At 41.8% G+C, this 21,088-nt stretch overlaps 1 protein-coding gene across 3 annotated transcripts in view; it reads right to left on the bottom strand.

Moving 5' to 3' along the window:
* STS (steroid sulfatase) overlaps nucleotides 1-21,088 on the bottom strand; it is a 514,463-nt gene that overhangs the window by 344,511 nt on the left and 148,864 nt on the right. For all 3 annotated transcript variants that reach the window (XM_069761574.1, XM_069761575.1, XM_069761576.1), the window contains one exon: nucleotides 7,814-8,237. In XM_069761574.1, the coding sequence (XP_069617675.1) occupies nucleotides 7,814-8,237 (424 nt within the window). The remainder of the gene's footprint in view (nucleotides 1-7,813; nucleotides 8,238-21,088) is intronic.

Below are 21,088 nucleotides of genomic sequence, written 5' to 3'. Positions count from 1 at the left end.
AGTGTCTGCAAATTAGGCCATTTATTGTGAAGACTTAGGCAATAAATGCATTAAAATTTAAAGTGCATTAATTACTATCCATTCACATCTTATATTATTGTAAAACTCCTAGTGAGTAAATTAATGGAAGAAACATGGTTGGGTAATTACAAGCAGTACAACCCCTAACTAACCTGTCAATCAATTAATTTTCCAGTATTTCATTGCTATAAGGCACCTGCAGTGCATGATATTTCCACTTTATTTGTAATATGTATAAAAGAGTCTGGACAGCATAAGAAATGTATATTGATTTTCCCTTTCTCTGTGCGACAGCAAAAAAGAAGAGAACACTTAATCTATTTACAATTAACGGGCAGACAAAATTGCTCATTTAATTCCAGTGGTCATTGAGCTGTGTGAATCTTCATCAGAGTCTTACAGATTGATGTCTCTGTACATTGCTTTGCTTATTTGTTTGATAAAGTAAATGATAATGAAAAACTAAACTGTTTGCTCCTGAAAGCAAATTGAATTGAAAAAACTTAAGAGGTAACCGATTAAAAAAATAAAAAAGATGAGGGAAATAAAGCTTAAAAACATCTTGCAACTGGAAGCTTTTCTTGGTGGAACCAATTAGTTACATTTGCATAAAAATCATTATACATTAGGAAGAAATACATTACCATGAATGTGATCTTCATTTTGGACAATCCATCATGGCCATATATCTTCCAAAATGAAAAGTTGTAAAATATGGGAGAACCGAGCAGAAGATATTTAATTTTACTGTTTGTCTTATTGTTACACCTGTCAAAGCCCACAGGCTCAAAATGGCTCCTTTGGTACAAGCCATTCCATCTGGTAGATTCTAGAGAAACCCCATTACTAGTGATGAGTGAATATACTCGTTACTCGAAATTTCTCGAGCTTGCTCGTGGATCCTCCGTGTATTTTTCAGTGCTTGGTTGCCTGGTTACTAGGGAATCCCCACATGTACTTATGCTGGCTAACAGATGTAAATCATTCAGCTGCGGCAAGAAAAACTAAATCTCCGAGCATGCTCGAGAAATCTCGAGTAACGAGTATATTCGCTCATCACTACCCTTTACCCTTTTACACCTATTCAGGGATCTGTTTTACATCTGCATCTAGAGAATAGTTGAAATGGAAGGTCTGCCTTTCAGAGGCAGGAAAGTTCTCCAAGCAGGGTCAAAGCTGAGAAGTCACGTCAAAGACAAAAACAGTAGCTAAGTGGTAGTCAGAATTCAAGACGGAGTGAGAATCAGATGGTGCAGGGACAAAATCGTAATAAGTAAGAATTGTCAAAAAAGAAAGCTGAGGTCAAAAGTCTGGATTGCCGACTAGGAGAAAGCAAGGCAAGTTATACTGGAGCAGGTCAAAATGAACTGGAAGTGGAAAGCAGGAGTTTTGGATTTTAAATAGCTTGCAGTCCCACCCAAACCACACAGCAGTTAACTCTGTTTCCTAGTATAGATGGAAATACAAGTCCCAGAGAACACAAAACTAAAACTGTCCCCCCCATCATCCGCAATGAAAGTGTGGCGCCCCATACTCTTACGATAGTCATGGTGTCCTGTCAAAATCAGCAAGTTCAAATTACTTTTTCTCTTATGTGTATGCAGGCCTTAAACACAGTTCTCTTTGAGATTGTTAGAGATAATGATAAAGAGTATTGCCTAAATAGAGTAGTTAATTCCTGCTCTTGCCAATGGATGAAGGTCCTAAATAGGGGATAAATCTTTAGCAAACCAAGAGTTGAAGAGTTGATTACTGTGTATCCAAATCCTGTTATATTGATTCATAAATCAATCTTTAGGGAAGAGTTTTTAGAAATGCTGCACTGCAGAAATGGTTCCCAAACTTGTCCAAAAACACCAGCTCATAAAAACTTGAAAACCAAGAAAAAAGAACTTTCAGGACCAAGGTGAAAAAAAAATAAAACTTTAAAGAATCCATAGGTGAGGTTAACAATATTTGTCCTGGTCTGCAAATAGTTTTAACTGCAATCATCAGTGGACTCAAGTATTTGGTACAGGTGATCAAATGACTAGGGTTGAGCGAAACGGGTAGGCCATTTTATACTATATTATTGATTGGTGGTCACAGCTATTTCAGACATTTTCAGAAGTCGCCGACTTTTGGCAAAGTCGGGTTACATGAAACCCGACCCGACCCCTGTGTGGGGTCGGCCATGAGGTCGGCGATCTTCTGAATCTGGTATCGGAATTTCGATACCGAGTTCCGATATGTTTGCAATATCGGACGCGCCCTGCTTCTTTCCGGCAGCCTTCCTTCGAAGCAGGGCGCGTCCGAGGGTGAGTATATTCCTATTAGGTATATACTCACCCTCGGACGTGCCCTGCTTCTTTCCGGCAGCCTTCCTTCCTAAGAATCAGCGCTTGATGGACCTTCGGTGACGTCGCGGCTTGTGATTGGTCGCGTGAGCGGTCACATGGGCGGTCGCGCGACCAATCACAAGCCGCGACGTCATCTAAGGTCTTTTACGCGCTGATTCTAAGGAAGGAAGGCTGCCGGTTAGTACCAGGGCGCGTCAGAGGGTGAGTATTAAAATATTTTTTATTTTAATTCTTTATTTTACACTTAAATATGGATCCCAGGGCCTGAAGGAGAGTTTCCTCTCCTTCAGACCCTGGGAACCATTAGAAACCCAATGCACTGCATTGGGTTTCGTGTTTTGGCCGACCCCGACCCCGACTTTTCTATAGGATCGGCCGATTTCACTCGACCTGACTTTTGAGAAAGTCAGGTTTCGTGAAACCCGACCCGATCCTATAAAAGTAAAAGTCGCTCAACCCTACAAATGAATCAACAATGTAAATGTCCTGGTTTAAACAACAAAGGATAATTAGTAAAAGATTTTAAAAAAACTTTGAAATATTTAATACAGTTGTAATTGTATTATCTGGTAAAATAAAGACAACATGGCATTTATGCTGCATGGTGAACAGTATGAATTGAAAACACATTCATCACATTATTTTTTTTCCCCAAAGAAACACATTAAAATTATTTGCCATCTCTTTTGTGTGTATGAGTCCTTGCTGTACAGCATTTGTTTCCTTCATTATTGCTCTATGAAATTCTGTTAAACAGCCTTGACTGCTCTTCAGTGATAGAAACACATACAAATTAAAAAGATCCTGACATAAGATGTAGGCACTGGCTGTTATTGCAGCACTGTATATTTTACTCTGAAATGCTGAAGTGTTTTTTAGAGAAAACTACCCCACCCTGCCCCACTCCCCTTGGCCTAGAGTCAAGTTCATATTTGGGACTGGATAGTTTGAACCCTACATCAGTCGTTACTAATCTATTTCACAAATTAACAACATAAGGTGTAAAAGAAACCATCTATCTTTACCATACGATTTTAATTTCAAAAATCATACCATGACCCTACTCAGATTTCAGGTCCTGGAGCAGAAGCCAATTGCCAGAAGGGGCAGGATAGCATCAAGCAGCTCAAAAAGAGAGAACCATATTGTATCTAAAGACTCCGGACTCTGGAACCCAAGGGTTCAAATAGGAAATACAACACTGCTAGTTTCTTTTAATTTCTGGGTACTGTTATCATCAGTTGTCATTATCATATAATAACATCATGTAAGTGCTCACGTTGTTATGATATTGTTTAATGGTAGAAGCGTGCGCACAACTGGAAACGGTGCAAAGGTAGGTTCCCACACCTTATTTGTATAAAGTAAAAACCTTGCACTCAACTTTATGCTCATGTGACTTTAATGTAGTACTCAAAACGTTTCGGTCCAACAACCGGGACCTTCATCAGTTACGTACTTTTAGGTGAGCTTGCGAACAAAAAGAGACAATGGTGTCTCCTAAGTAAAAACCTTGCACTCAACTTTATGCTCATGTGACTTTAATGTAGTACTCAAAACGTTTTGGTCCAACAACCGGGACCTTCATCAGTTACGTACTTTTAGGTGAGCTTGCGAACAAAAAGAGACAATGGTGTTGTTATGATATTGGACATGTTCTTATGTCTTAAAGTGTTTTATTCTAATTGCCTTTTCAAACTCAATTTGATTCTTACAGTTTTCTTCCCAAAGAACTGTTAATTAAACTTAGAATACCAGATTAAACTGTTGATAAATGGCATGTGTTCACTCCCCTCCCCCATTTCTCTCCTCCTCTTCTCTCTTCTCCCTTCTGCCTTCCCTCTTCTTGACCTCCCCCACTTTCTATCTCCCTCTTTATGTTCCCCACTTAATTTTCCCTGGTCATCATCCCTCTTTCCTTTCCCGGATTTCCTTATCCCAACTCTTTCTTTCTCATGATAATATAATGTTCTTTTAGTTATTCCCCTTTCTTACCCACTAATGCTGTCATCCCCTGATGTTTGTTGTCCTGCACATTGGCCTCATTTCTCTATTCTGTGCCCAAATTAATCCTACCATTTATTATTTCTATTAATTCCCATATCCTCTTATACTGGGTATCACTAGATATTTACAATGGCGCCCTGACTAGCCTGACTAGCCCCCTATGATGGATGACACTTCAGGGGAATGTCACCCGGACTCTGCCTCCGGTGATGCTATATGTCTCGACTTATACCCAACGTCAAGGGCACATAACCCCTCTAATGCAAATCTAGCTTAGCGCTGGAAACTATGCCACTGCACATGTTTTAAGATGATCAATGACACACCTCACATAGCGCCACACCACCCTAAAGCGCTTTATATCTTTAGCTTTTACTACTTCAGCAATTCAGCAAAAAGCTACAATGTTCATGATTTTTATGTATTTTGTATATTTATTTAGTGCTGTCAGGATCCTCTAGTGGTCCTTCTGCACACAGAAGATACAGTCCTGCTCATCGTTATTGGCACCCGTGTAGTTCAGGTACGTAATGTGGAATATCTCATGAAAAAAAGTAAAACAGTTTTTTTTGTATAGATCTCTCATGTTAAATACAAAAGAGCAAATGATATACAATAATTAAAAACAAAAAACAATGGGAGGGAGAAATCAGAGAATTATCAAGAGATTCTAGAGTGAAATATCCTATCCAGTGCAAGAAAACTTGTCTCAAGTCGAAGATCATAGGTTCTCCAGCTAGATAATGACCCAAAGCACACATCCAAAATTACACAGGAATTGTTGCAAAAGAAAAAATGGATTATTTTAAAATGTCCAGCAATGAGTTCTCACCTCAATCCCATTGAAAATCTTTGGGTTGAGCTGAAATCTGCCATTGGGAAAAAAAACTCTGCAAACATTCAAGAGCTTGACAAACTGCAAAGGAATATTGGGAGAAAATACTAGCTGAGAAGTGCAAGAAGCTTATAGATGGCTACAAGAAACATTTGGAGGCTGTCATCAATGCCAAAGGGTGTGCAACCAAGTATTATTTAGGAATGCCTTTATTGCTGCACATGCTGTTTTTCTGTTTCTTCTTTGAAATTGCAACACGTAAGTTGAAAAACAATGTTTTATTGTTATATCACTTTGGACCATAAATTTAATAATCCTGTGGATTCCTGATTACATTTCCATTTATTTCTGAAGATATTATACAGTCTATGAAAAAAATGAATGGGTGCCAATAATGGTGACCACCACTGTAGGGGGCTTTTATATACTAGAATTGTATTTGTTATTAGATCAGACTATGTTTCCAAATATTCCCATTACTGTGCGGCCACCTACCTACTGTCTGCAATATCCAGATTGCCTTTTTCATCTGTATTTTTATGCTTATTTTATTTCTGCTTATGATTTTTATGTATAATTTATGCATGACTTATTCAACTTCACTTTCCTTACTAGAAGTAGCCATATTTTTCTGGCATTATATATTGCTATTTACTATCTTAACCTTTAGGCTATGTGTACACAGTGCGTTTTTGAGGTCAGCAGGCGTGGGCTGATGAGACTACTGCTCCCATCGGGCTACATCTGCTGTCACTGATATCAGTGACAGCAGGTGCCCTGATGGGAGATATAGTCTCAACTGCCGATGCCTGTGCTCACAGTTGCAAAAAAAATGAAATAATGACATGCATATTCAAATTTAAAAAAATTATACTCACCTAACGCCCAATCCCCGATGCCTTCATCTCCTAGAAAAAATGTAAAATAATAAACCAACATATACTCACTTGTCCTTAGTGTCCCATGGCACTCTCACTTGCAGAACAGTCACATCGGGAGATGTGACTGCTCTACCCAGCCGGCGGTGATACACTGACATGAGGTAATCGCTTCTGCAGTGTATTACTGAGCTGCCATGAGAGAGATCACTGGAGTTCATGAGCTGATCAGCTCCGATACTCTCACTTATGGCACCACGGCATGAGAACTTTCTCACAGCAGCTCAGTGATACACTGCAGGAACGATTACATCAGTGACTTGTCTTAAAGTAATCAGGATCGTCTTGGGACAATATGGATTACCTTCTCTGCAGACAGGTGAGGAATATTGTGGTTTATTATTTTATTTTTGTTGCAGGAGATGTTGACAACTGTGGATTAGTCATTTGGTAAGTATGGTTTAATTAAGATTCATTAAAGGAGTCTGTGTCATTATTTCAAATAAAGGAATTTATTCTGAGTTCGTGTTTTTTATACAATATCACTATGGAGTTACTAATTGATAGGTGCCTTATAGACACCTCTCCATTACTAACCTGTGGGCTTGATGGCACCTGACAAACAAAGGTGACATCAACCCCATAAATATGAACCTCACTTGCCACTGCTACAGGGCAAGTGGGAAGAGCAAGGCTAAGTGCCAGATTTGGCGCATCTTATAGATGCACCTTTTCTGGGGTGGCTGAGAGTGGATGTTTTTAGTCTGAGAGGGGCCAATATCCATGGCCCCTTCCTAGGCTATTAATATCAGCACACAGCTGTCTGCCTAGCCTTTGCTGGTTAGATTTTATAGGGGGACCCTATGTCAATTTCTTTCTGGGGTCCCCCTGTAAACTTGCCAGTAAAGGCTAAGCAAATAGCTGAGAGCTGATATTAATAGCCTGGGAACCTTTATGGCTATTGGCTCCTTCCCAGAATATTAACATGAGCCCTCCGCTGTCAGCTTTCTTTCTGCTGGTTGTTAAAATTACACAGGAGCCCATGCAGTTTTTTTTTCCTTTTTTGTCTTTAAAATTAACAGTTGCTCTTCGATTGCTGCCTATGTAAGTTCCTTCTGTTAAGGCTCCTACATAGGCTGGTGACAATGTGTGTGTTTGTGTTTACTTACCGGATTAGTAATGAGGGGGTTGGGCTAACACCTTTTCATCACTAAGCCTAGGGCTAGATGTCAATGACTGCTGCTGACACCCAGCCCTAATCCCATTACTCTGATGCCACTGCATCTGCATGAAAATGGTGATGCTGAACCAAGAAATTTCATCACAAAACTTTTTTAAAAATACATCTTTATTTAGCTAAAAAAAGCCTTCATTGCTGTAGAAAAACACATGCAAAAAAATGCATTAAAAATGTGGCAAAAACGCGCTTTTCTGCAACAGCATTTTTCCTGCCAAGAGATGCAGAAACTTTGCAGACGTTTTTGCAAGCAAAATGTGCCCCCATAGCCTTATTGCTCTTCATATTTTACAACCTGTCACTTGTTCTATATTTTATACAGCACCATACTTATGAAGGTCCAGATATCGAATAGAATCGTCAATATTGCTTTGCACAAACAAACTTATTTCTCACTTCAACTGCATGTTCATATTAAAATAAATGTGTTTATGTAATTTTTTTTTCAAAAAACTACTTATAATTCCATTTGCACAAAAATATTTTTAAAATGTACCTTTGTATAAAATGGAGAGCCTCACTTGTCATCCTTTGCGTCAGATTCTCATATATTAATGGTTGTTGGATAACCTCGTAATTTCTCATCAAAATACAATTCAAATACTGAAATTTCCAAAAAAAGAAAACCATTGGTCCCACAAAAATGATGATGGTTAAAAGAATGTATCCAAATATTTTCTTGGGTATATTGGGAAATCGGATATAGTTCAGGAAAATAAGTGTAAGGATTGTTAAAAAAGCGGTTAGAAATGACTGCTTTAGATACTGAGCTGCTCCAGCTACAAATACACTGCCATTTCCTGGGATGCAGTCTCGTAAATGTGTCAATGTTGTTCCATAAAAATAATCAAACCCATGATTAAGAGGATGGTGGTAAAAGTCATCTCTCTCTTCCTTATTCAGTCCAAGATGCCATTTTCCTGGTTGAAGACAGAAATAACTTGTTAATTGAATATGGTATCAGAATCTGCTCATTTATTTTGCGTATTTTCTGCCATTGGAAATATTCTCATTTAGTCTTTAGCCAATTATATGTCACATTTCATAAAATTGTTATCTGAAACTACCAATGTTAAAAAGGAAATTTATAGCATTGTAACTGACAACAAATAACCTAAAGTGATCTCTGGATTTGCAGCTTACCAAAATTAACTGCACATGATATTAGGTAGGTAAAATTATGGACATAGAGAAAAGCAAATCAATTTAATACGAATTGAAGTTGCGTTGAATTTTAAGAAATTTAAGTAAAAAAAAGTCTGTTTATACTTAACATATTGCACAGCAGAGATGATTACATGGATCTGGAAAAAGTTGACTTCTATTCCAACTTACTGAAATTTGAATATCCCCACATATTCAAGCAGTTTGCAATTTAATTTGCATGGATATGCCCAAAAAAACAGGCTAGTGACATCAGATGAGTTTTTCCCCATAATGCCTGGCAGCTAATGCATCAACACAGACTTTCACAGCCATTCTAAAAGATAAGGGTTCACCAAGCAACACCATTTTATGTTTTCACAGTGTAGGGATATAGGTCAGAGTGAAAACTAAAATTGTGTTGTTTTGTTCTACTGCACTAGTGTTGTTAAAACACAATAAAAAATAAAAAATGGGAGTAGTAATAGTTTTGTGCATAATAATCTGAAGGTTCTAGTGAGATAGGTAAGTACTGACTGTAAAGTAATCTATAGTTTGTTGCAGTAAAAACACAGCAACATTTTTTTTTTACACACTGCAATTGCAAATAAGGAGGGCAGGTTAAAAACCTGTGTCCTAATTCTGCTAGTAAAGAAGAATCCTAAAACTTGGGTTGGAGTCAAAGGCAGGAAGGCCACAAGGGAAGCCATACACAGTATATATATATATGGTAGCGCCCATAAGTTTGGCATTTTTTTTGCCAAATGTGATTACGTCTGTCTGGTTGCTGTGATGTCATTTTCCTGGTGATTTTAGTAAACTGAAAGCAAATGGTTGTCAGCTATAAGGATGACAATTGTTTTTGATATTGTTTTATTCCTTTATGTGCTAGTTTTCAACATTTGCTGGCCCAAATGTTTTGCATATTTTGTCACGGGTAGTCAAATTTTGCCTAAAGTTTATGTTTTTTGTATGTGCATTTTTCTGGAAAAACATTGCAAAGATAAAGGCAAATTTATCATCAAATGTCAAGAAGCTTATTATTCTGAGAGCGAAGCTAGGCAAAAGCCAAAAAGAGGTCATTGTGGAGTTCAAATATTCTCAGAGTCAAGTGCAAATTATAATAAAGAAAAAGAAGGCTATAGAACAGCTGACAACAAACCTAGAAGTGGAAGACCACGGAAAACTTCCTCTAAAGTTCATTACATTGTTGCAAAATAGTCAGTATCTGATGTCCATAAAACTGCTGTAGTGATTTTGCATGAAATGAACAAAAAATATGGGGTCAAAGTGAGTCGCAAAACTGTGGTGCGACAGCTAAGAGCAGTAGGGTTGAATGCACAAATTACAGTCAAGAAGCCTTTCATTTCTACAAACAACTGGAAGGTCAGACTTGAGTTTGCCAAAGAACACAGCAAATGGAAAGAGTCAGATTGATCTAAAGTGTTCGGGCTGGATGAATTCAAGTTTAAACTGTTTGGTAGTGATGGCAAGCACTATATATACCTCACAATTGGAAAACGTAATGATGTACAGTACTAAACAACTACAGTGAAACATGGTGGTGGCAATGTCATGGTTTGCATTTCGGCAACTGCCATTGGCCCACTGCATAAAATTGATGGAAATATGAATGCTAGCATGTACCAGGATATACGGGAGAATGTAATGCTGCCACGTGGTAAAACCAAATTAAACAAGGGCTGGAAATTCCAGCAACACAATGATTCTAAGTACACATCCAATGTAGTAAAAAACTGGGGTTAGCAAAGAAAAATGTTGCCTCTTGCAACGTCCAAGCTAATCACCTGATTTAAATACTATAGAGAACCTTTGGGATGAGTTATAATGACAAGTTGGGGCCCGTACCCAAAGCAATAAAGATAAATTGTTTACAGATTTGCAAATTGAATGGAGCAAGATCCCTCAAGATGTGTTTATTATTCTAGTGGTTTCAATGTCCCGTCAGTGTGGTAAAAAATGCCACACTTTTTTGCATTACTGTGTACAGTATATATATATATATACAGACCAAAAGTTTGGACACATCTTCTCATTTAAAGATTTTTCTGTATTTTCATGACTATGAAAATTGCACATTCACTCTGAAGGCATCAAAACTATGAATTAACACATGTGGAATTATATACTTAAAAAAAAGTGTGAAACTAATGAAATAATGTCTTATATTCTAGGTTCTTCAAAGTAGCCACCTTTTGCTTTGATGACTGCTTTGCACACTCTTGGCATTCTCTTGATGAGCTTCAAGAGGAAGTCACCGGAAATGGTTTTTACTTCACAGGTGTGCCCTGTCAGGTTTAATACATGGGATTTCTTGCCCTATAAATGGTGTTGGAACCATCAGTTGTGTTGTGCAGAAGTCTGGTGGATACACAGCTGATAGTCCTACTGAATAGATTGTTAGAATTTGTATTATGGCAAGAAAAAAGCGGCTAAGTAAAGAAAAACTAGTGGCCATCATTGCTTTCAGAAATGAAGGTCAGTCATTCTGAAAAATTGGGAAAACTTTGAAAGTGTCCCCAAGTGCAGTGGCAAAAACCATCAAGCGCTACAAAGAAACTGGCTCACATGAGGACCGCCCCAGGAAAGGAAGACCAAGAGTCACCTCTGCTTCTGAGGATAAGCTTATCCGAGTCACCAGCCTCAGAAATTGCAGGTTAACAGCAGCTCAGATTAGAGACCAGGTCAATGCCACACAGAGTTCTAGCAGCAGACACATCTCTACAACAACTGTTAAGAGGAGACTTTGGGCAGCAGGCCTTCATGGTAAAATAGCTGCTAGGAAACCACTGCTAAGGACAGGCAACAAGCAGAAGAGACTTGTTTGGGCTAAAGAACACAAGGAATGGACATTAGACCAGTGGAAATCTGTGCTTTGGTCTGATGAGTTCAAATTTGAGATCTTTGGTTCCAACCACCGTGTCTTTGTGCGATGCAGAAAAGGTGAACGGATGGACTCTACATGCTTGGTTCCCACCGCGAAGCATGAAGGAGGAGGTTTGATGGTGTGGGGGTGCTTTGCTGGTGAAACTGTTGGGGAGTTATTCAAAAGTGAACGCATACTGAACTAGCATGGCTACCTGTTATGATCCGGTGGTTTGGACAAATAATGGACCTGATTGTTACTGATAATAAGGACGAGCTCTGGGACGTGGGAACTCTGCTGACCGCAATCCCTAAACCTATCAAAACACACTAGAAATAGCCGTGGATTGCGCCTAACGCTCCCTATGCAACTCGGCACAGCCTAAGAAACTAGCTAGCCCTGAAGATAGAAAAATAAAGCCTACCTTGCCTCAGAGAAATTCCCCAAAGGAAAAGGCAGCCCCCCACATATAATGACTGTGAGTAAAGACGAAAATACAAACACAGAGATGAAATAGATTTAGCAAAGTGAGGCCTGACTTACTGAACAGACCGAGGATAGAAAAGGTTACTTTGCAGTCAGCACAAAAATCTACAGAAGACCACGCAGAGAGTGCAGGGAAAAATACCTTCCGCACCGACTCACGGTGGGGGAGGCGGCCCTCTGCATCCCAGAGCTTCCAGCAAGCAAGGCAATATTGACAAAAGCAAGCTGGACAGAAAAAATAGCAAACAAGCAAAATAGCACAGAGGAACTTAGCTTCTGCTGGAGCAACAGGAACTCAGAACGATCCAGGAGCGAACTAGAGCCATAGTACAACATTGACAGCTGGCATGGGGCAAAGATCTAAGTGGAGTTAAATAGAGCAGCCCACTAACGAATTAGCCTCGTCACCTGTGGAAGGAAACTCAGAAACACCCACAGGCACCAGAGAAAGTCCATGGACAGAACCAGCCGAAGTACCATTCACGACCACAGGAGGGAGCCTGACAACAGAATTCACAACAGTACTTCCCCCTTGAGGAGGGGTCATCGAACCCTCACGAGAGCCCCCAGGCCGACCAGGATGAGCCAAATGAAAGGCACGAACCAGATCGGCCGCATGAACATCAGAGGCAAAAACCCAGGAATTATCCTCCTGACCATAACCCTTCCACTTGACCAAGTACTGGAGTTTCCGTCTCGATATACGAGAATCCAAAATCTTCTCCACCAAATACTCCAACTCCCCCTCAACCAACACCGGAGCAGGAGGGTCAATGGATGGAACCACAGGCGCCACGTATCTCCGCAATAACGACCTATGGAACACATTATGGATTGCAAAAGAATCTGGAACGGCCAAACGAAATGACACAGGATTGATAACCTCAGAAATTTTATACGGACCAATGAAACGAGGCTTAAACTTAGGAGAGGAAACCTTTATAGGAACATAACGAGACGACAACCAAACTAAATCCCCAACACGAAGTCGGGGACCCACACAGCGCCGGGCGGTTAGCGAAACGTTGAGCCTTCTCCTGGGACAATGTCAAATTGTCCACCACATGAGTCCAAATCTGCTGCAACCTATCCACCACAGTATCTATACCAGGACAGTCCGAAGACTCAACCTGCCCTGAAGAGAAACGAGGATGGAAACCAGAATTGCAGAAAAACAGCGAAACCAAAGTAGCCGAGCTGGCCCGATTATTAAGGACAAACTCAGCCAACGGCAAAAAGGACACCCAATCATCCTGATCAGCAGAAACAAAGCATCTCAGATATGTTTCCAATGTCTGATTAGTTCGTTCGGTTTGGCCATTTGTCTGAGGATGGAAAGCCGAGGAAAAAGACAAATCAATGCCCATCCTAGCACAAAAGGATCGCCAAAACCTCGAAACAAACTGGGAACCTCTGTCCGAAACTATGTTCTCCGGGATGCCATGTAAACGAACCACATGCTGGAAAAACAATGGCACCAAATCAGAGGAGGAAGGCAATTTAGACAAGGGTACCAAATGGACCATCTTAGAAAAGCGATCACAAACCACCCAAATGACCGACATCTTTTGAGAGACGGGGAGATCCGAAATAAAATCCATAGAAATATGCGTCCAGGGCCTCTTCGGGACCGGCAAGGGCAAAAGCAACCCACTAGCACGAGAACAGCAGGGCTTAGCCCGAGCACAAGTCCCACAGGACTGCACAAAAGAACGCACATCCCGTGACAAAGACGGCCACCAAAAGGATCTAGCCACCAAATCTCTGGTACCAAAGATTCCAGGATGCCCAGCCAACACCGAACAATGAAGCTCAGAGATGACTCTACTAGTCCATTTATCAGGGACAAACAGTTTCTCTGCTGGGCAACGGTCAGGTCTATCAGCCTGAAATTTTGGCAGCACCCGCCGCAAATCAGGGGAGATGGCAGACAAAATTATCCCCTTTTTGAGAATACCTGCCCGCTCAGAAACACCCGGAGAGTCAAGCAAAAAACTCCTTGACAGGGCATCAGCCTTCACATTCTTAGAGCCCGGAAGGTATGAAACCACAAAATCAAAACGGGAGAAAAACAACACCCATCGCGCCTGTCTCGGATTCAACCATTTGGCAGACTCAAGATAAGTCAAATTTTTGAGATCTGTCAAGACCACCACGCGATGCTTGGCTCCTTCAAGCCAATGACGCCACTCCTCGAATGCCCACTTCATGGCCAACAATTCTCGATTACCAACATCATAATTGCGCTCAGCAGGCGAAAACTTTCTAGAAAAGAAAGCACATGGCTTCATTCCCGAGCCATCAGAACTTTTTTGCGACAAAACAGCCCCTGCCCCAATCTCAGAGGCATCAACCTCAACCTGAAACGGGAGCGAAACATCTGGCTGGCACAACACAGGGGCAGAAGAAAAACGACGCTTCAATTCCTGAAAAGCATCCACGGCCGCAGAAGACCAATTGACCACATCAGCACCCTTCTTGGTCAAATCAGTCAACGGTTTAGCAACACTAGAAAAATTAGCGATGAAGCGACGATAAAAATTAGCAAAGCTCAGGAACTTTTGCAGGCTCTTCACAGATGTCGGCTGAGTCCAATCATGAATGGCCTGGACTTTAACAGGGTCCATCTCGACAGTAGAGGGGGAAAAAATGAACCCCAAAAATGAAACCTTCTGAACTCCAAAGAGACACTTTGACCCCTTCACAAACAAGGAATTAGCACGAAGGACCTGGAACACCATTCTGACCTGCTTCACATGAGACTCCCAATCATCCGAAAAGACCAAAATATCATCCAAATACACAATCAGGAATTTATCCAGGTACTCTCGGAAGATGTCATGCATAAAAAACTGAAATACTGATGGAGCATTGGAAAGCCCGAATGGCATCACCAGGTACTCAAAATGGCCCTCAGGCGTATTAAATGCTGTTTTCCATTCATCGCCCCGTTTAATACACACAAGATTATACGCCCCTCGAAGGTCTATCTTGGTAAACCAACTAGCCCCTTTAATACGAGCAAACAAGTCGGACAGCAACGGCAAAGGATACTGAAATTTGACTGTAATTTTATTAAGAAGGCGGTAATCAATACAAGGTCTCAAAGAACCATCCTTCTTGGCCACAAAAAAGAACCCTGCTCCCAACGGTGATGACGATGGGCGAATATGGCCTTTCTCCAAGGATTCCTTTATATAACTCCGCATAGCGGCGTGTTCTGGCACAGATAAATTAAACAATCGGCCCTTAGGAAACTTACTACCAGGAATCAAATTAATTGCACAATCGCAATCCCTATGAGGAGGTAGGGCACTGGCTTTGGGCTCATCAAATACATCCTGATAATCCGACAAAAACTCCGGAACTTCAGAAGGAGCAGAAGATGAAATTGACAAAAATGGAACATCACCATGTACCCACTGGCAACCCCAGCTGGACACATACATAGATTTCCAGTCCAATACTGGATTATGGACCTGTAGCCATGGTAACCCTAAAACGACCACATCATGCAGATTATGTAACACCAAAAAACGGATATCCTCCTGATGTGCAGGAGCCATGCACATGGTCAATTGGGTCCAGTACTGAGGCTTATTCTTGGCCAAAGGCGTAGCATCAATTCCTCTCAATGGAATAGGATGCTGCAAGGGCTCAAAGAAAAAACCACAGCGCCTAGCATACTCCAAGTCCATCAAATTCAGAGCAGCGCCTGAATCCACAAATGCCATAACAGAATAGGACGACAAAGAGCAAATTAGAGTAACGGACAAAAGAAATTTAGACTGTACCTTACCAATGGTGGCAGACTTAGCGAACCGCTTAGTGCGCTTAGGACAATCGGAGATAGCATGAGTGGAGTCACCACAGTAAAAACACAGCCCATTCTAACGTCTGTGTTCCTGCCGTTCAGCTCTGGTCAAAGTCCTATCACACTGCATAGGCTCAGGCCCATGCTCAGATAGTACCGCCAAATGGTGCACAGTTTTACGCTCACGCAAGCGCCGATCGATCTGAATAGCCAAAGACATACACTCATTCAGACCAGCAGGCATGGGAAATCCCACCATGACATCTTTAAGGGCTTCAGAGAGACCCTTTCTGAAGATTGCTGCCAGGGCACATTCATTCCACTGAGTGAGCACAGACCACTTTCTAAACTTCTGACAATATATCTCTGCTTCATCCTGACCCTGACATAGAGCCAGCAAGATTTTCTCTGCCTGATCCACTGAATTAGGTTCGTCATAAAGCAGTCCGAGCACCAGGAAAAACGCATCTACATCACGCAATGCCGGGTCTCCTGGCGCAAGGGAAAATGCCCAGTCTTGAGGGTCGCCATGTAATAAGGAAATAATGATCCTTACCTGTTGAACAGGATCACCTGAGGAGCGAGGTTTCAAAGCTAGAAACAGTTTACAATTATTTTTGAAATTCAAGAACTTAGATCTATCAAAAAAAAAATAAATCAGGAATGGGAATCCTAGGCTCTGACATCGGATTCTGAACCACAAAATCTTGAATGTTTTGTACCCTTGTAGTGAGATTATCCATCCAAGAGGACAGACCTTGAATGTCCATGACTACACCTGTGTTCTGAACCACCCAGAGGTAAAGGGGAAAAGTGAGACAGAACACGCTGCAAAGAAAAAAAAATGGTCTCAGAGCTTCACTTATCCCTCTATTGAGATGCATCAATACTTTTGGCCAGCTGTACTGTTATGATCCGGTGGTTTGGACAAATAATGGACCTGATTGTTACTGATAATAAGGACGAGCTCTGGGACGTGGGAACTCTGCTGACCGCAATCCCTAAACCTATCAAAACACACTAGAAATAGCCGTGGATTGCGCCTAACGCTCCCTATGCAACTCGGCACAGCCTAAGAAACCAGCTAGCCCTGAAGATAGAAAAATAAAGCCTACCTTGCCTCAGAGAAATTCCCCAAAGGAAAAGGCAGCCCCCCACATATGACTGTGAGTAAAGACGAAAATACAAACACAGAGATGAAATAGATTTAGCAAAGTGAGGCCCGACTTACTGAACAGATCGAGGATAGAAAAGGTTACTTTGCGGTCAGCACAAAAACCTACCACGCAGAGAGTGCAGGGAAAAATACCTTCCGCACCGACTCACGGTGCGGGAGGCGGCCCTCTGCGTCCCAGAGCTTCCAGCAAGCAAGGCAATATTGACAAAAGCAAGCTGGACAGAAAAAATAGCAAACAAGCAAAATAGCACAGAGTAACTTAGCTTCTGCTGGAGCAACAGGAACTCAGAACGATCCAGGAGCGAACTAGAGCCATAGTACAACATTGACAGCTGGAATGGGGCAAAGATCTAAGTGGAGTTAAATAGAGCAGCCCACTAGCGAATTAGCCTCGTCACCTGTGGAAGGAAACTCAGAAACACCCACAGGCACCAGAGAAAGTCCATGGACAGAACCAGCCAAAGTACCATTCACGACCACAGGAGGGAGCCTGACAACAGAATTCACAACAGCTACCACAACATCTTGCAGCGGCATGCTATTCCATCCGGTTTGCGTTTAGTTGGACCATCATTTATTTTTCAATAGGACAATGACCCCAAACACACCTCCAGGCTGTGTAAGGGCTATTTGACCAAAAAGGAGAGTGATGAGGTGCTACGCCAGATGACCTAGCCTCCACAGTCACCAGACCTGAACCCAATTGAGATGGTTTGGGGTCAGCTGGACAACAGAGTGAAGGTGAAAAGGCCAACAAGTGCTAAACATCTCTGGGAACTTCTTCAAGATTGTTGGAAGACCATTCCCGGTGACTGCCTTTTAAAGTTCATCAAGAGAATGCCAAGAGTGTGCAAAGCAGTCATCAAAGCAAAAGGTGGCTACTTTCAAGATCCTAGAATATAAGACATAATTTCAGTTGTTTCACACTTTTGTATTAAGTATATAATTCCACATGTGTTAATTCATAGTTTTGATGCCTGCATTGTGAATGTACAATTTTCATAGTCATGAAAATACAGAAAAATCTTTAAATGAGAAGGTGTGTCCAAACTTTTGGTCTGTACTGTGTATATATATATGTATATATATATATATATATATATATATGCATACACACACACTCACACACCTATGGTTTGATTCCTTTCGCCAATTGGATGGATTGTTAGAAATTGGTGATGTGTTGTTAGGTTTTGAGTTCCCGCCGCTGCACAGGGGGAATCTCAAACCACCTCTGCTGCAGTCTCCCATTCCTTTCCGGCCACAGTGGAGCCTGCTCAGTGGAGACGTCGGTCCCAGTGTCTGGCTCTGGCAGATACTGTGCGCTTGGTTACTGCTGATCTTCTAGTCTCAGCCATTGTAACCAGTAGAGTTGAGCGACCTTGACCTTTTTAGAGTCGAGCCGGGTTTTGCGAAACCCGACTATGTCCAAAGTCGGGTCGAGTGAAATCGGCCGATTATGACGTAAAGTCGGGATCGACCGAAACACGAAACCCAATGCAAGTCAATGGGGCAGCATAGTCGGCAGTGAGTGGGGGCCAGGAAAACACCTAGAGTGCCCATTTTAATGTCAAAACCATCCATTCTTCTTAATGAAGCTTGTCAAGCGTAATTTACCTTATAATAATTGGAAGGCATTTGAAATTGGGGGTCATTTGGCTAAAGTTGTGGGGGGTAGGGCTGGTTCAAGTAATTAGTGGGCCCAGGAAATCTGGACCACGTCACGGCAGTGGAGCAGGGAGAGGTAAGTATTTCAACTTTGCAAGTGCTGTGAACCTGAGCAAGCAGGGGGGGCCCACTCGTTGGCATTGGCACTGGCACAGGGCCCCTCAAAGTACAGCGGTGTGTTTGCACGGCGGGGGCACCTCCCACCGGCAGCAACACTTTTGCGTACTATGAGAGGCCCTGTGCCAGTGACGTCGCCAACTAGTATTCCTCCCCCCACCTGATGAAGGAACCTGCACTTTCATCTGCACCTTCCTCTTTGTCCCCGTGTAAGGTGGTATGGTATGCGGGAAGAGCAACCTGACTTTCAGCAGGGTCACAATGTTGTTGTGTAGCGTGCACGGGGAATGTTGCGTTATGGGTCAATGTACCAGCAGACTCATCTATCACTGGCTGGGCAATGGGCACGATGAAGTGGAAACACAGATATAGGCCCAAAGAAGAAAGTGGGCTAAATGCAGTTCAAAATTGGCAACACAGGAATAACCAGGGGGCATTGCAGTGGAGGACAACTGGAATGAGAGGCTGACACAGAGAGTAGGGCCAAATCAGTAAGTAGTCGAAATGCAGTTCAAAATTGGCAACCGTAGTAAACAGGCGGCACAGCTTTGTTCAGTGGAGGAGAACAGCAAGGAGTGGCAGACACCGATAGTAGGCCCCAACCCAACTAGTAGGCCAAATGCAGTTTAACATTAACAACTACTTAACGAGAGGCTGAAAATGGAATTTCAGGACAGGAAACCAGGAGAACAGCAAGGAGCGGCAGACACCGATAGTAGGCCCCAAACCAACTAGTACGCCAAATGCAGTTGTTCCATTTAACCACAATTTAATGAGAGCCTGAAGATAGAAGCTCAGGAAAGGCAACCTGGTGAAAACCTTGGAGTGTAACACAACCTGTCTCTACACCCCATACCAAATTTGTAGGCCTAATGCAGCGTAGTTTCCACCAACTACTAAACGAGAGCCGGAAGATCGAAGCTCATGAAAGGCAACCCGGGGAACACCTTGGAGTGTAACACAACCTCTCTCTACACCACGAAAGGGCTGATTCTTAGGAAGGAAGGCTGTTGTAAATAAGCATTGCGCGTCCGAGGGTGATTATATTCTTATTCGGTATCTACTCACCCTCGGACGCGCCATGCTTCTTGATTTGTAATTAATGTTTATTTGCAATGTGCTTTTGACTTACTCAATTATTTTTTTAATTATTGATTTTATTAAATTAATAGTTTAACATCTTATTGGAAATAATTTAAAGGAGACGCGACAGGACAACACTCGGTGGATGCCATATCTGTGTTAACAACTCCAAAAAACTTTCAGTTAACTTCTTGCAGGAGAAAGAAATTGTAGCTGTTGGACCTTTGTAGTACAGTTCCAGATATTTGTTGTGTGTTTGTTTTGATTGTTAAAATGTCTGCATTTGAGATCTCAACACGATCTTATTTTTTATAATCAAATTAATTTTTTAAATATTTTATTAGGTTGGTTCAAGGGGTACACGGGCCGCAGTAGACAGGTCAGTGGAGGCCTAGTGGAAGGAGGGACCGCAGATGCGCCACTGTTTCACCCATACACAATTAGTAGGCCTAATGCAGCGTAGTTTCCAACAGCTACTAAACGAGAGCCGGAAGATCGAAGCTCAGGAAAGGCAACCTGGGGAACACCTTGGAGTGTAACACAACCTCTCTCTACACCACGGAAGGGCTGATTCTTAGGAAGGAAGGCTGTTGTAAATAAGCATTGCGCGTCCGAGGGTGATTATATTCTTATTCGGTATCTACTCACCCTCGGACGCGCCATGCTTCTTGATTTGTAATTAATGTTTATTTGCAATGTGCTTTTGACTTACTCAATTATTTTTTTAATTATTGATTTTATTAAATTAATAGTTTAACATCTTATTGGAAATAATTTAAAGGAGACGCGACAGGACAACACTCGGTGGATGCCATATCTGTGTTAACAACTCCAAAAAACTTTCAGTTAACTTCTTGCAGGAGAAAGAAATTGTAGCTGTTGGACCTTTGTAGTACAGTTCCAGATATTTGTTGTGTGTTTGTTTTGATTGTTAAAATGTCTGCATTTGAGATCTCAACACGATCTTATTTTTTATAATCAAATTAATTTTTTTTATATTTAATGATGTTGGTTCAAGGGGTACACGGGCAGCAATAGACAGGTCAGTGGAGGCCTAGTGGAAGGAGTGACGGCAGACAGGCATCAAAGGCCTAACATTGGGCTGGCTGTAGGCAAGTTAAAATTGGTTCCAGGGGAACACGGCCATCAGTGGCCTGGTCAGTGTAGTTGTAGTTGAAAGAACGGGACGCAGACAGGCTTCGAAGGCCTAACATAATAACATAGGGCTGGCTGTAGGCAAGTTAAAATTGGTTCCAGGGGAACACGGCCATCAGTGGCCTGGTCAGTGTAGTTGTAGTTGAAAGAACGGGACGCAGACAGGCTTCGAAGGCCTAACATAACAAACTTGGGCTGGCTGTAGGCACTTTTAAATTTGTTCCAGGGGTACATGGGCAGC

The sequence above is a fragment of the Ranitomeya imitator genome, chromosome 3 (genome assembly GCF_032444005.1).
Source record: "Ranitomeya imitator isolate aRanImi1 chromosome 3, aRanImi1.pri, whole genome shotgun sequence".
In the NCBI taxonomy this organism is placed as follows: domain Eukaryota; kingdom Metazoa; phylum Chordata; class Amphibia; order Anura; family Dendrobatidae; genus Ranitomeya; species Ranitomeya imitator.
The sequence above is the reverse complement of the archived record's forward strand: the minus strand, read 5'-3'. Positions and strand labels throughout refer to the sequence as shown.